This window comes from Frankliniella occidentalis, unplaced genomic scaffold, assembly GCF_000697945.3.
Source record: "Frankliniella occidentalis isolate FOCC.00 unplaced genomic scaffold, Focc_3.1 Scaffold227, whole genome shotgun sequence".
NCBI classification, from domain to species: domain Eukaryota; kingdom Metazoa; phylum Arthropoda; class Insecta; order Thysanoptera; family Thripidae; genus Frankliniella; species Frankliniella occidentalis.
The window spans coordinates 168,372-183,368 of record NW_026267353.1 but is presented as its reverse complement, the minus strand read 5'-3'; the positions used below and the strand labels follow the sequence as shown (position 1 = coordinate 183,368).

Here is a 14,997-nt window from a genome sequence, read left to right as displayed (position 1 = left end):
GGCGGGGGCGATTCGGGCCTAGAGGATCTGTATGCAATAAATACCACCTCTCTTGGAAGCAACTCCTCTCTCCTTCCCTCGCACGCCATACCGCACCCTCCTCACTCCGCCCCTCTCCTGGAGCGTCGCCAGAAGCTCGCCCAGCGTATAGGCCTTTGCCCCTTTGCCCCGGCGTCGTGCCCCCCAATGTTTCCGTATGTGGCTGTGAGAGCTCGACAAATCAGCCCCCCCCCCCTTCCATTCCGTCCTGCCCGATTCAATATTCTAGCCGCCGGTATACTTGGTGTGATTGCTCTGGTGATGACTGCGACGCACTTCTCTTTATTGTTTCATCGGGTCTGGCCCGGACACCCTGCAAATAGGGGCTGTAAAAAGACCGAAGTACAGGAATTGAATGGAATTGAAAGCAAGGCTCGTTCCCTTTGTTTCCTTTTTTTTTTTTCGTGATGGAATCTTCCATGGTGTCGCATGAGGCCACGGGGTGTTTATGCACGCACGTGTGTGTGGGTGTGTGTTGTTGTTGTTTAAGCTCCTCTTTTCCGTTTTCTGAATTTCGCGATTCCCTTCCATTGACCCTGGAAAAGCTCGACGGTAACTTGTCGCTCCTTTTCAAAAAACGACTTCTTCACCGCTCTCTTCTCTTTGTGCCTCGCGAATCTCTCTTACCCCGTCTCCACACACACACACACACGCACACTCGCGAACTCGCTCTCACACGTACGCACGCATACAGTCGCCGCCGAATACACGCGCGGGCTTATCTCGTTGAAGGACGCGCGTCGACAAAGTCCCTCGTTTTTATCCACGAGCATAGGGCGCGGGAGGTGGGTGCGCTGAGAGAGCATCTGCTGCTGCTGCTGCTGCTGCTGCTGCTGCTGCAGGCACGTGAAGCAGGCCATGACACAGCTGCAGCACCCGCCCAACCCTCCCCTCGCTCCGCTTCACGCTGCTCTTCCCCCTCCCCCCGTCGCCGCCTCCGCGTGTTTTGCCGCCTTCTTTTTCTCTGCGTCGCACGCTGTTGAATAACATTTCTATCCCCCCGATTTCGTGTTGGCCGTGTGTTGTTATTTCAAGGGAGCGTGTCAGGCAGGTAGGGCATGGCGTGGCGTGGCGTATGCTCTGAAAACTCAACAGTGTACATTGTATGCTGAAAAATCAGCGATCATTGATGATTGCTGATATATCAGTGTACATGGAATGATTGCTGATATATCAGTGTACATGGAATGATTGCTGATATATCAGCAATCATAAATGATCACGTTTAGGTTTTTGGCTAATATTTCCTTTCAGACGGATATCATCGGAAAGTGGATAGCATTTCCAGATTCCTCGTGAAAAATGCTTTCAAACGAGCTACTATGTGATGGGGTTCAAATTGACCGCTACCATAACTTGGCTTACATTAACGACATTTCCGAGAGGCGGACCATTTCGAAAGTGAACCCTATCACATAGTAGCTCGTTTGAAAGCATTTTCCACGAGGAATCTGGAAATGCTATCCACTTTCCGATGATATCCGTCTGAAAGGAAATATTAGCCAAAAACCTAAACGTGATCATTAATGATCACTGATATATCAGCAATCATTCCATGTACACTGATATATCAGCAATCATCAATGATCGCTGATTTTTCAGCATACAATGTACACTGTTGAGTTTTCAGAGTGGCGCCGCCATGACATGTCTCCTTGTCGCCCCCTCCCCCCTCCCTTCCTACTCCCCTCCACACTGTAAATTGCTTACGAACTATAGGTTCGTAATGCAAACCAAAACGTTCGTAGCTTACGAGGGATTTTGAAGCGTTGTATTACGAACTAATTGTTCGTAAGCTTACGAACAAATAGTTCGTAATGCAAACCGATTGTTCGTAAGACCCGTCTAGCCTTACAGACAATCGCTTTGCAATACGAACAATTTCTTTGCAATACAAAGAACGAAAATTGTTCGTAACGTTGCAAAGTATTTAGTTCGTAAGCTTTTTACAGTGCACTCCTCTTTGCTCCGCCGCCGGAGGATATCGCTATTACGGGACGCGTGCTCGCGGACGTGTCTCCACTAACAACGGCGTCAAGTGTGTGCCCGGCGAGGCGATGGCTCGAATGATGATGGCTCACATAAAAATGAAAATATTTCAACGTTGCGTAAGGCGAGGGAGGAAAAGGAGAGTGAGAGCGTGATGGAGAGCAAACGAGAGGGTGAGAGCGAGCGAATGTGCGAGAGCGAGCGAGAGGGGAGGAGAGGGCAAGAGCGAGCGAGAAGACGAGAGCAAGCGAGAGGGTGAGAGCGAGCGTAGGGGGCGAGAGCGAGCGAGAGGGCGAGGAGAGGGCGAGAGCGAGAGAGAGAGCGCGAGTGAGCGAGCGTGCGGGTCGTATCTTGGGTCGGGCGTGTATTTTCCGGGACGGCACAAGCCGCGTATGAAAGGCTACCGGGTTGTAACGCGACAGGCGGAAATCTCACATCCAGATTAATCCTTTGGCTCTTTGGAATGATGAAACAGTCGTTTTAATAATGCGACATTTCCGCGCTCGCAGTCGCCTTTCAACCTACCCCCGTCTGTCTGTGTAATTGGGGCAGGGGTGTGTAAGGAGATTCGGCCTCTGCGGAGTGCGGACTCCCTTCGCCTAGAGAATTTGGGGGGTGCAAACATGGAACTGAGGTACTGTACCCCTCGGTTCTGTTTGCGGTTGTTGTGGCGAGGAGCTCGAGCTCGCGGCTTGTACCTGTTCCTCGGCCCGAGCAAACAGGCGGGGGCACCTGGGGCGGCCGGTGCAGCGGACCAGCTACAAGGAGAGGATGAGGGTCACTCTCCTGATATGTTGGGAAAATGTTTGAAATGCGATCGGGGCGGAGCGAGGCGAGTGCGGCGGCGGTGGCGGCGGCGCCTCCAACAGGTGCCGTGGGCGTGGTGGGGGGTGGCGGGGCGCGGCGGCCCGCTGCCCGGCCGCTCTGCGCGGCGCGCTCAGTCTGCGTAGCGCCTCGGCCCGGCCCGGCCCAGCCCGCGGCCTCAGCGACCGACGCGACGCGGATCGCGAGGCGCGCCACGATACGACCCACGAGACGTACACGGGGGACGTTGTGCCTAGAGACGTATGGCGAGCGAGGGCTGCCGCCGCGCCCGGCCGCGCCCCGCCGCGCCCCCGCCTCGCCCCACCGCGCCCCGCCGCTCCCCGCCCCGCGACGCGTTGCCATAATGTGAAGTGGCCGCCGGTGCCATGGTCAGGCGCGGGCGGAGGACGGCCCGCGAGTGCAGTGCTGTGCCGCTCAAAAGTGTCCTAGAGTGAAACAGGGGGAGAAGAAATAATTGCCCTGAAAAGAGTGTGAAAAATGTTGTGAAAAAGTGGAAGGAAAAGTGCAGTGATTGTGCATCAAGAAGTGCCCAGGAGTATATCGTGGTGTGTTTGTGCGTCTGTGCGTCAGTTCTGCGCCCGCCCCGCTCGTCACAATACAGTATCAAAACTGAAAATAACGGTGGAAATCTGTTGCTTTGCCTGAAAAGGCAAGATTTTCTGCCAACGCCAAAAGTTGGCAAAAAAGTCTCGAGATCATACTGTGTGGACGACGGGCGTGGGGCGCGGAGGTGCAACACTACACCTCCCTCCACATTGGATGTACCGCAAGACATCGCCGCGCGCTCTCTCTCGCTCGCAACGGATCCTTTTTCGTCCCCGGGGCACATGTCCCCGTGCGCCTCGCCCCCGCTGCAGGACGCCACGCCGCTGTGCCGCTGTGTCTGGTGATGTAGAACTACCCCTTCATTTCTTGACTTTTTCTCCTCCAGGGTGTTGGCCGGGCCCTTGGAGCTGTGGACCATGTGGGTCCGACTGCTGATCCTCGCAGGGATTCTGGTCGCAGGGGTTCTCGCTGATGGTAAGTTATTTTTATGTTTTAAAAAAAATTCACTTTGATGTTTTACCCAAACCGATGCATTTTTTCCTGATTTTGTTTTGTTTTCCCGCGTGCTTCGAATCGCTCGCCGTGTTGACATGGTAATCGCAGCGCGCGCGGCCGAATAAGCTGTTTTCAAAGTGATTAATTGATTTGTGCCACCCCCTCTCTCACTGGCGCGTTGGATTGACACTTGTTATTCGCCAAGCAACGCCAATTTCCTTTTTTTTTTTATCTCTCCCACTCTTTTTGAAATCACTCGCCATTCTCTGACGAGTAAATAAAGCGTCCTCCGACTTTGGCTTGCATCGATATAGTATTTTCGTACCTACAACGAAGGTGCCCGCTCCATTCGTTAAATATGTACTACAAAAAAGTAGTGCATCCGGTTCGATGACACATTGAAAAAAAACATAGAAAAATAGAAGCCATGCCTCATGGATTTCCTGAGGCGTGGAAAGGGGGAAACGATCAATAGCCTACTGCCTTCATGCGAATAAATGATAGTTTTCATCCCTACTTTCCCGCTGGAAAAAGTTCGAGCGAGAGTGTGAAAAACCAAGAACGTGACGGGGTCTATCAAGTCAAGTCGGTGTTATTTTTGCGCGTCCCGCGGGCTTCCCGCAGAGCCAGATCGGCCAACTCCGATACTCATCGCTCTGATAGGCCCCCCTCTCAGCTGGTTCGACAGGACTATGGCTTCGCGTCAACACGGTGAGCGAGAATTGTGAACGAAGCGTGCAGGACTCAAAACATTATCGGTGAAATTATCATATTATCGAAGTTAATGCATTTTCTTTTACAGTTTTCTTTTCTGTATCAGAGCGAGTTTTGTGTCGAGCTATGGGCAACCACTCTATTTGCAATCAACCATTTTGTCTACTTCTAAAATGTATAAAATTGGCTACGTTTACTATTTCCCGTGCCTTTGGCCAAGCAGCGAGCGCTAATTTGCCACACTGAGAAAAGATTCTCGCCCTAAGCACCAAATATCTAGTCCAAGACCAAAAAGTTTTGGCTGCACTAATCGTGTTCTGTAACTTCTCATTGCCAAAGTTTAATAGAGTTTTCCTTGGGAACGAAATATTTGTGTCGTGATCGGGAACAAAGAGTGTGATGTATTAAACAGACGTCTGGTGCTAGGCGGGAAAAGCATTCGCCGTGCAATGATTACTTCAAAACTGAAAAAAAAAAGAAAAAAAAAATACGATTCTGGCAAATCGTGGTAGACAAGAAGGTAGTTTATCGTTAGAAATGAATTTGAAACGTTCTGAAAAAGTAGCTGTAATTGTTATGCAATAGTCTATTTCAAAGGAGAGAAGTGCAAGCAACTTATTAATGAAATTTGAATGAAAAATACTACAGAAAATTAGAATTTTTTTGAGATATGTTTGCTATAACTTTGTCTGGTGAAATTTGAGAAATTTGAGTTTGTATCCACAAGTTTCCATGGAAATGACGAGCTGAGCAGTAGGCCGAGTCGAGCCAGGGAAATTTCAGCCAATCACAAATTTCCGCGGGAAAATTTGACCAATAGAAACGATCGCCTGTTGCTTTGTACAACCCTATCCAAAAATTTATATGAGCCTGGCGTGGAACTCTCTGGTTTCAGTGGTCGCGTTTGAATAAAAACAAGTCGCCGCCGTGTAAAAAGGTGCAGCATAAACGCTGTTTCGAACGCGACCGGTCAGCACCAGTCGACGATAGGCATTGTTAGCGAGGACTGTACTTCTGACTTCCAAATCGCATTTAAAAGAAGGCGCGGCGGCTAACAATGCTGCCAACCTATCGCCCTTTGCAGCTGGGGGTGCGGCTCCCAGGAGACTTTAAAAGAAAACTATGCTATTTTCGTTATACACTATTACCAACAGCTGAATAAAATATTCTGATTCATAACCACAACTGTAGATCCGCCTTCTAATAATTTTATTTCATAATATGACAACATCTGATATTAAATAGAATATTTTGACTATTCTAACTGTAAATTAAAATCTAGGGGGCCGTTAACGCGTTAGCGTTAGAATTTTTTATTATTCCTATTCTTGACGATGGCAAAGTCAATCATGCCCAAAAGAAGTTCAAATATAAGAGAACAAAAATAGTTGTCAGTAGTAAATTAATTTAGCTCACAGACAGCAGTGCGGTTTGGTTTTGGAATAATTTCTAGTAAATATTCATGCCATTGCGCAGAAAGAATCTGGTTTTGGGGCCAATATTTGAATAACATACCTTTGTCTGGTTTACTTATACAACCAGGAACAACACAATTAGTCCAGCCCATATTGTAGTTGTATTTTTATGTGGTTGAAATCATAAAGTATTAGGTAACACCAATAAATTTGACTCCAAGTTTATTGAAAATGGCGTCGATGGTCTTCCCTTTCGTGTACGTTTGAAATGAAAGTCTTTATAAGAAGGCGGTACGGTGGTGGCGTTCGAATACGATTATTGTCATTCGTGTCTGTTTCCTTATTATAGTAAAGGAAGTGTACTCCTTCGGAAAACCCGGATAAATGTTGTTGATGATTTGCTTGTTTTATTTAGAATTAGTGGTGAAAATAGGAATATTATGAGAAGGCGGTAAGGTGGTCGGCGTTCGAAAAAAAGTAGTGTTATCCTAGTTCTGTGCATTGTAGCAAAGGAAGGGATTGTTTGAACGCAGACTTTAGAGGTGTCTTTTTTCCTCTGAATTGGCTCGGCTCGGCCCACTTGTTGCATGTAAAAGTATTTCCATCTCCCTCTTGACGAGCCGAGTATTACCATAGAAACGGGAACTTTATCTTTAATTTAAAAAAAAACGGTCTCGTAAATTTTTTCTAAATTTTGCGTACCACGTTGTATGTAAAAATTCTTTATTTTAAAAAAAAATTAAGGAAATCGTCGGAAGGAATTTTTTTTTCCCATAAAGGGCCATATAAAACAATTGACTATCGGGGTAAAACGATACTAGAAGACAACTTCGTGTCTAAAAATATGCTGCGCAAGCATAAGCAGTTTTGTTTTTCTCCCGTGCTTCTCGCGTAAACGCACCTCGACCGAAAGAGTTGTATTTTTTCGTCATTCTTCCCCACTTTCGCCGAGCTCCGCGAGGTAAATGGTTCAAGAGAAAAGGGTCGCAGAAGGAGTTCTTTCATACGTGTGTTTGCTTTCTTGCGCTGCCATTGTGAGCGCGTATCAAGTTGGAGTTAGTCTAGGCGACGCCACGCCACCACGCCCGTCGACCCGTTACTAGTTTTGTCGCTGTTCCCGAGCTTTATTTTTCGGCCTCCTGTGCGCCAGAAGTGACTCTGCGGCGTGGTGGCGCGTCGCGGAGGCGGCGGCCTATGTGACAGCCCTTCCCTCTCTCCCTTCCCAGCGGGGCGCCTGCTGCCGCGGAGGGCGCGCGCACTGCGTTACGCCCCACCCGCTTCTGTTTTTTCCCGACCTGGCTTTCGTCTGTGGACCCTTCACCTAGCGATATTGTTTTCGATATGTATTTTTCCCATTTCAATTGCTGGAGAAAACGAAAGATTGCGCGCAGAGGACTGATTTTAGCGCGGGCGTTTGCGCACCCTGTGTTCAGGGCGACCTGACAAACAGCGTGGTGCTGCCAATCCCTTTACCGCGCGTTCTGCCGAATGGCTGATGAGATGAGCCGGAGCGGGCCTTTGTCTCGCTCCGTTAGCTGATATCGCATCCAACCTCGGCCTATGTGTCCCTCCGGTGCATGCGTGCGCGGTCACACCTGCGGGGTCGGCCCGGGTCTGTGCGTGCGGCGCCCTTTGCGTGGCCCGGCTTTTGTGGGACGGTTAGCGCCGCGCACTCATTTAGTCTGTCGCCTCCTTGCATTGTTTTTTCGCTCGGGCCCCCGCGCGTTTTTGTTTCCTGTACTTTTAATTACGGCAGCCGCTAAGAGACCGCCGCCACTGAGCCTTGTTTATTTCGCTTTGTTTATTTCCCTCTGTGTGCTCGCGTGGGTGTTTTTTTTTCGACGGGATGCTTAAAACTTTGCCATCACACATTAAAATTTTATCTGTTCCGCGAGGCCTGGCCTGGTCCGCAGGTCCGCAAACCCCCGCCGCCGGCGGCGTGACTGCTCGCCGGCCTTTTGCTTTGTATTTTCCGGCCTGCATCACCCCGCCCCGCCCCACCGCGCCGCGCACAGCCAGGTGGGCTGAAGGGCTTTGCCCGTAACACCCAGAGGGCTGCTATGTAAGGCAGATCCCGCGCTCTGCCGCCCCACCGTCACCAGATGGACAAGGTAACGATCAAAGTTGGGAGTGGGATCATCAGCGAGCGATAACTGCGCTGGCCCCCCGGGGGCCCGCGCGGCCCGGGTGGGGGCGTCGCGATGGGCCCCGCGACCCCCGCGGTGCGGTCGACAATGGGGGGGTATCAAGTTGGATCAAAATGAGGAAAAGGGGGAAAACAAAAAAATAAACAAAAGCCGTGGTGCGCGCGGGGAAGAATGTTTTATAATTTCGTAAAAGAAGATTCTGCCGTGGCCCTGAGGGCCTCTACGCAGAAGTACGTTTTCCTCGCCCGGGTAGCCCGGTGGCCGGACCAAGGCCTCTGCTGCCCGCGCTTTCTCGGTTCGCGTCGCTCCGTGCCGCGCCGGAGCCACGACCCGCGCTGGTTTGTAAAATACCGCCATCTGAATACTGTAGAAAGTTCTTATCTCGACGAACTGGGTGGGAAAGGGAGAGGAGGGGGGCGGAGACTAGAGGGAGCGGGGACGAGCCTGATTAATTTCTTCCCCTTCCCTTTTCCGCCGCCGTCTTTACTCTTTAGATAATTAGCTATGAAATGCGAACTCTCCAGCCGGCTGCAGCGCGCTCCCCCTCGTCCTTATTTGTCTCTCGCGATGGATCTCTCCACGCCGCGGGGCCGCCGCCCCATGTTTGACAAGGGGCTCTTCTCCTCTACATGGCTTGATGAGCCCGGCGCCCGGTCCGGCCCGGCCGATGTAAACGTCCCGGAGGTGTGTCTCGCCCCGGGGCCGCGCCGGACCCTTCGGCCAGGCCGCACTACTCGGCCTCCTCCCGCTGCCTCCGGGCGGACCTCTTGACGTGCGCACACGGAAGGCGAGTCGCTTTGAAGCTATAAGGGGCCAAGCCATATCCCCCCCCCCCTCTCTCTCTCTCTCTCTCTCTCTCTCTCTCTCTCACTCCTCCAAGCGCTGCTAATCGAGGACTCTCAAGGTGCGGTGTGTATGCTCTCCAAGGCCCACAACAACTTCCGAGGGGGCTCCATCAACAACACCCCCCACCTCCCCCCGCCTCTTCCCTTACCCCCCTCTCAACTCTTCCTTTAGCCTCCCCTCCCCCCCCCCTTTTCCCCTCGCCCCGTCGTCGCCGCTCCACTCGGCTTTGGCCAACGTGTTCCGCTCGGCGCGCCGAAACGAATCAGAGATGTGACAGGCTCTCCAGCAGTGCCCCTCTCGCTACACTCTGGCGTAAGCGCACTTCAGCTCTGTGACTTACTGCGCTCCCGACGGCGCGGCATCCTGTGAGCCGGGAACAGCGACGCGTGCTTTGTAGGAGGGCTGCTGTCTGCAACTCTTTCATGCACGACTCTATGCACAGTGTCGTGGATCATCACGCTCGTCGTCGCCAAACCAAAAATTGTGCTTGCATTATGAGAGAAGGGCGCCCTTCTCTTGTGCTTGCATGAAGCAGTGCGTACGGAAGAGGGTGGGAAGGCAGGCGCGGCGGAAGGCCGCCTCGGACCCAGCACCCTGTGAGGTAGGCAACGCGACCGCACGGGCGCGCGCGCGTTGCCTACCTCGGATATCACAGGGACGCTTGCTGTCACAAGTTATGTGGGTGAGCACAATGACCTCCCGGACAAATCAGACAGACAGACGGACGTTGTAGGAGGATCCTTGTGCTCGCTATTGCATCCGCTGCACTGGCTACGCTGAGACGAGCTACTTCACAACCTGATCCGCTATGTCCAGCTCGGCCGTGCGTTACAAGTGAACATCTCGAGTAGTGTCTCGGTCTCCCTCTATTTTTCTTCATCCTCTCTTTTTATTTTTACATTACTTTTACATATATGCCCTTACCCTCTCCCTGCACGTCGTGATTGAAGTCGTATGCCACTTAGCAACGCCACCACCATCAAAGGAGAAAAGGGGGGGGGGCATTGCACGTACAAACGTTAAGAATGCATGCACGTAAACGTTTCGAGTATTGTTTCAAATCGTCGTAGCTCGCCCCATGTCGTTCCCAGTCGGATGAGGCATGCGCTGGGCGTGCGCGCGCGTCCTTTCGCTCGCTCCGGTCATCATCACTACTTCATCTTCCGCCGTCCCTCCCCCCCTTCCCGCGAGCTCCTCCTCCCTTCCTCCCCGGACACGGCAGCCCCTCCGTGCTGCCATTTCCGGTCCCAGTTGTTGTCCCTTGACACGTCGAGAATCATGCTGTTGTCGTCCTTGTCGCACTCGTGGGCAGGCGAGACACGGGCCTGAAGGGGTGGCAGGGGGTGGACCCGTCACGCCACCTTACCATTTGTCACTGTGTGTCTTTTCCTCCCCTCTCTCATTGCTATTATTTTCCGCTCCTTTCTTACTTTACTCCCTCTCTCTCTGGTTTCGTCTCTTTCTCTCTCCCTCCCCGTTGAGGTGGCGTGCGATTAAAAGTGCCGCTTATATTCATTGCCACGGCCGCGCTTTTCAAGGAAATGTCGCGGCGGCGCGCGTTTTGTAGGTCGATGCATTATTCATGGGGTTCGTGCGTGCACGCGCGCGCTAGTCTGTGCGTGGGCGCTAGTGCGTATGTGTGTGTGCACGGTGCGTGCCGCGTGGCAGAGCGCGTCTGCCTTTGATCTGCTAAATCGCCACTTGACGCCCGGCTCGTTCGGCCCCTGCCTGGTCCGGGGGTCCCAGGGCCCTCCGCGCCGCCTCGCCTCGCCGCGCACACTGTGGTGGCTCATCCGAGGAGGAATTAGGCCACGCGCTAATGGAATTAAAGTCTCCTCGTTTTAAAGCAGGGCTGTGACATCGTCTTAGAACAAGAGTGCTTGTTTGCGGCTAGGCGGAGTGGAGTGGGGGCCCCTGCACCCCTGCTACTTCAGAGCGCACGGCTTTGGGTCCCTCTCGTCACATTTCAGATGTTGCGGTGACCTGGAGCAGTGTCGCTGCAGCGACGCTGCAGCGCCACCACGGTGGGGAGGGCTTGGGGGGTGTCGGCAAAGTATCGACCATATTAAACCGCAGCTCGGGACACAACGAACAGTGGGACCCCTGTCTTTTAAGGTCGTATGTTCTATGGACTCTTCCGTCCGCGATGTCTCTAATTTCAGTGCGCAAGTTACTTGAAAAAATCATGCGTTTTCCGTTATACCAACAGCAAAACTTCTAAGATAGAAGACTTACAATCAATGTATCTTGAAGTTAGAGAAGTTGCTCCACCTGCGAATCTTAGAATTCAGTCAAGAACTGGCAGTTATTTATTTCGACCGAAGGCCATTTTACATACCTTTTCACATGTATTTGAACAGATATTTAATACATTTCATTTTATAACTTTGCATCTTCTGCGACAGAGCAAGGCTATCTTTGTCGTGTAACCAGCCGCGGGGCGCCAGGGCCTGCGGGCCGCTAGGCGTACCGACAAAGCCCAGCCGCCGTTGTGCTATGCCCCTTTGTGTGGCCAAATAATTGGTGGGGTGGGTCGGAGATTACCCTCCGGTGATCATCCATCGCACCACTGTACCCCAACACCTGCTACTGCTGCTTGACCCTCCCTGCGTTTCGGACGGATAAATAAGGGGAAGGGCAAGTGCATACGTGCCGAATGAGGAAAGGGTAAAACCGCTGATTTGCTCCTGGCACTCTAATTCTCTCCTGTCTGGGCCCGCTGGTGCTGCTTGTAGCCGTGTCTGTCGCGGTGGGTTAAGCTAATTTTGCCCCTGTATAAATAGTGGCGGTTACTTAGGTTAGTGTGAGGGGCAGGACCCCGCTCCTCCCCGGGGGTAAAGGGGCGGGGGATGCTCCCCGCGGTACGTACAACTTTTGGCCGTTATTCACACAGCCGAATTACGTATTCGCCTCGGCCGGATTAACTTTTAGCGCCCCGGAAAAGTCGTGTCGGATTTCTCTGGCTGACCTCTCGGCCTCCTCCGGCTCGGTCGGCCCAAAGGATGAGTGGGAGTGGTGTGGGTGAGTTTTTGTAAAACGTCATGTTCTGATGCATTCGAAAGCTCCAGCTGGAGGAGAGAAAAAGAGCGGGAGGCCGATTAAGAGCGGGGAGTTAGTTGGATGGAGGAGATGAGCTGGGAGGCAGGAGGAAGCAGGAAAGTACTTATGCGGAACAACTTTGGCGCGAGCTGTTTTAACGCTCGGTCCAAAAGTTGTGCGTGCGGGACTGCTTCGTCAGAGGTGGATTGTTCATCGAGGTAGGGTTTGTGACCGTGAGAGAGGAGCGGGGATGAGGGCAGAGAGGGAGTATAAATGAAAATGGCCGGTACGTGCGTCTCGCCTGTGACAGAGACAAGTCGACCCATCACTATGCAGGCCACGCTGGTGCGGGTACTCGTTGAACGTTCTGCTGTTCGAAGCTGTTCTTCCGTCTGTTTGCTTTCTCATCTCAATCCCTGGCGGTGATGCCTCTTTTCTGTTTGTTTTTGCCTCCTGCAGTAGGCTCTTGCGCCAGAAAACAACCAAAGAGTCACAGAAAACGTACAACTCTTTATTTTAACTTTGACTGAACGAAGAAGGGGGTAGAAAAATACAACGTAAGTTATCGCGTATACATTCTTGTACGAGGTGCAACTCTCTGCACCTTAAATGTTACTCGCTTCAATATGCATCTCGTGTGTCCGTCTATTACCCCCTTGCCCCACTCTTCTCTCTCTCTCTCCCCCCCCTCTCCCCCCCTCTCCCTCTCTCACGCCCTCTCTCGGCCAGACCATGGCGTTTAAGATTGATGATCTCGTTGGCGGCTCTGCTGCTACCGCGGTGTCCGGCTCGCTTCCGCTGCTACGACGTCCTGACCTGGATGTAAGAGTCTGTGCCTTCTAGTAAACGATGTATGTCTAACATCAAATGGATGATTTCACGATTTAGTGTCATAATTTTCTCCGTACCCTGAAATGATTTGTACTACGAAAGGTAGGGCAGCGACTGGAGATAGATTTAAGAGAGCAGCACACTGTGAAAGTGCATGATATTTTTTAACCTCAGCTGTAACATGTCGGTTACAAAACCCCATTGGGAGCTAGAACAGTTAATCGGTGCCATGAGTTGTAAAATGATTGCCCCGCATGGAAATAAGTATAGCTAAATGACACTTTAATGTTTCCTTTTCTAAAGGGTATACATAAAGTATACTTGGGCAATTCCAGACAGGTGTGTCCGTCAGTGTGAGCGACTGGGAGGTGCAACGTATTGTTGCAGCACGTCCCTAGAAGCGTCTTGCAAAGACGCTTCTAGTCATGTGCTTCAACAGCCCGTAGCACCTCTCAGTTGCTTCATCGACATTTTTTACCATTTTTTCTGGAATTGGCCACTTAAAGTATTGCAGATTGGCACGGCCCCACTTTGCCTTTGTTCTTTAAAGAAGAAAGCAGGTCGTGAGAAAAAGGAAAGAAATTGGCTCGGATTTAATGCCTGATAAAATTAGGCACGAAGGTACTTACTTGGGGTCCTGAAATGTTAGCACGTATCGCACTTACAGCACTTTTGGCATACTTTTTGAAGTTATATTATCAGCTCGTAAGTTGGATATGCCCTTCATTTGGGCTTAATGTATATTCCCAATCAAAGGTGTAATTTGACGACCGCGCCATCAAAAAAAAAATTTCAAACACTATCAGCTTTTAAAAAAAACGGTATACAGTATTCAAAAAGTCGTAAAACTACGGTAATGTTTTAACAGTGCAGGTAAGGGGGGAAAGACGGTCCCTTCCCCTTCCTCTACCCCCTCCGCGCAGTCACGCGAGCCGCACATCTAAATCTCGTGTGGTTTCCTGCGCCGGTCACTCGGCCGACCGTCTTTAGCCACGCACTAAACAACAGTCCTCTTGGTCCCCCATTTGGCTTTGCCGGGCGGGAAGCAGCGGCAGCCAGAAGATCGAGAGGAAACATCATAATGTTTTTGAAACACGCGTTGCGCTGGGAAACGTTTCACCTGTGTGATAATGGGCAATCCGTTCGGGCGCGCTCGAGTTATATATAAAGATCGTGCTAACTTCAGACGGCAGCAGCAGCCGGACGCGGCCAGGCACGCCCAAAAAGTCGGGAATCAAGCTCATATTTTTCTCCGCTAGCAGCGCGTGGCCCGCTCGTTCGTTAGTTCCCTATTCCGACCGCCAACTCGATTTGCCTCATCGTCCGCCTGCGCAGTTTTCGTAGTTTGCTGCTACTTTCCCCCTTTCCGACCCGCTGGCAATGAACTGCCGCCGTAGGGCCAAAACCAGTGGGGGGAAGGGGGCGGGGTAGCTGCGTCCCGTGGAGCCCACTCAGGAGTGCGAGGAAACAATGTATTCAGAATTAAAAAGATGCGTCTCTGCTTCTCCATCCAGTCCCTTTCCAGGCCGCAGGCGGTGGTGGGGTAGGACTACTGCGCACCCTGAAGGACCCACTGCTGCCCGCTCGCTTCTCACCCCCTCCCCCATTCCCCCGCCCTTTTTACCCCGCTCTCGACCGCCGCCGTTTCCTCCGCACCTCCCATTGGTCTCGCCATTGTCTCTTTCCCCGCTGACCCCCACTTAGATTTAAAAAATGCAACGTAATTAAGCCGAAAGCCCCGGGTGAAGCAGTGTACTAAAAGAGGTGCACGCCATACATTTGGATGGTTTCACAAATAAGATGCATATTGGGTCACTTTTTTTTCGTTTTTGAAAACGTTTGCAAGTGGAGGTTTTTGTATCTATAATACATTAGGGGTATCTATGGAGAAAGAAAACGTTCTTTAGCGAGCTCCCAGCCACTTATTTCTTGGTAATTCCCCCAAAATGGCAAGGGTGGATGTCCAAACGGTTTACCTTGAATATATATTTTTTACTATAATGATGTGGCTAGGTTCTTTTACAACTGGAGACGTTTGCTTATGCTAAAACCCGACTATTTTAATTGAAAAAAGCTCCGCACCATAAGTATTTATGTTAAAATATTTAATA

General features: G+C 51.4%; 1 protein-coding gene across 6 annotated transcripts in view; it reads left to right on the top strand.

Annotated features, from left to right (window-relative positions):
* Nucleotides 1-14,997, top strand: part of LOC113203803 (tyrosine-protein phosphatase Lar) — a 305,315-nt gene that overhangs the window by 170,153 nt on the left and 120,165 nt on the right. For 5 of the 6 annotated variants that reach the window (XM_052272868.1, XM_052272870.1, XM_052272867.1 and 2 more), the window contains exon 3: nucleotides 3,785-3,873. In XM_052272868.1, coding sequence (XP_052128828.1) covers nucleotides 3,816-3,873 — 58 coding nt within the window. In that variant the 5' untranslated portion in view covers nucleotides 3,785-3,815. Of the gene's footprint in view, nucleotides 1-3,234; nucleotides 3,399-3,784; nucleotides 3,874-14,997 lie in introns of those variants that run through there. The other variant, XM_052272866.1, reaches the window with a different exon arrangement.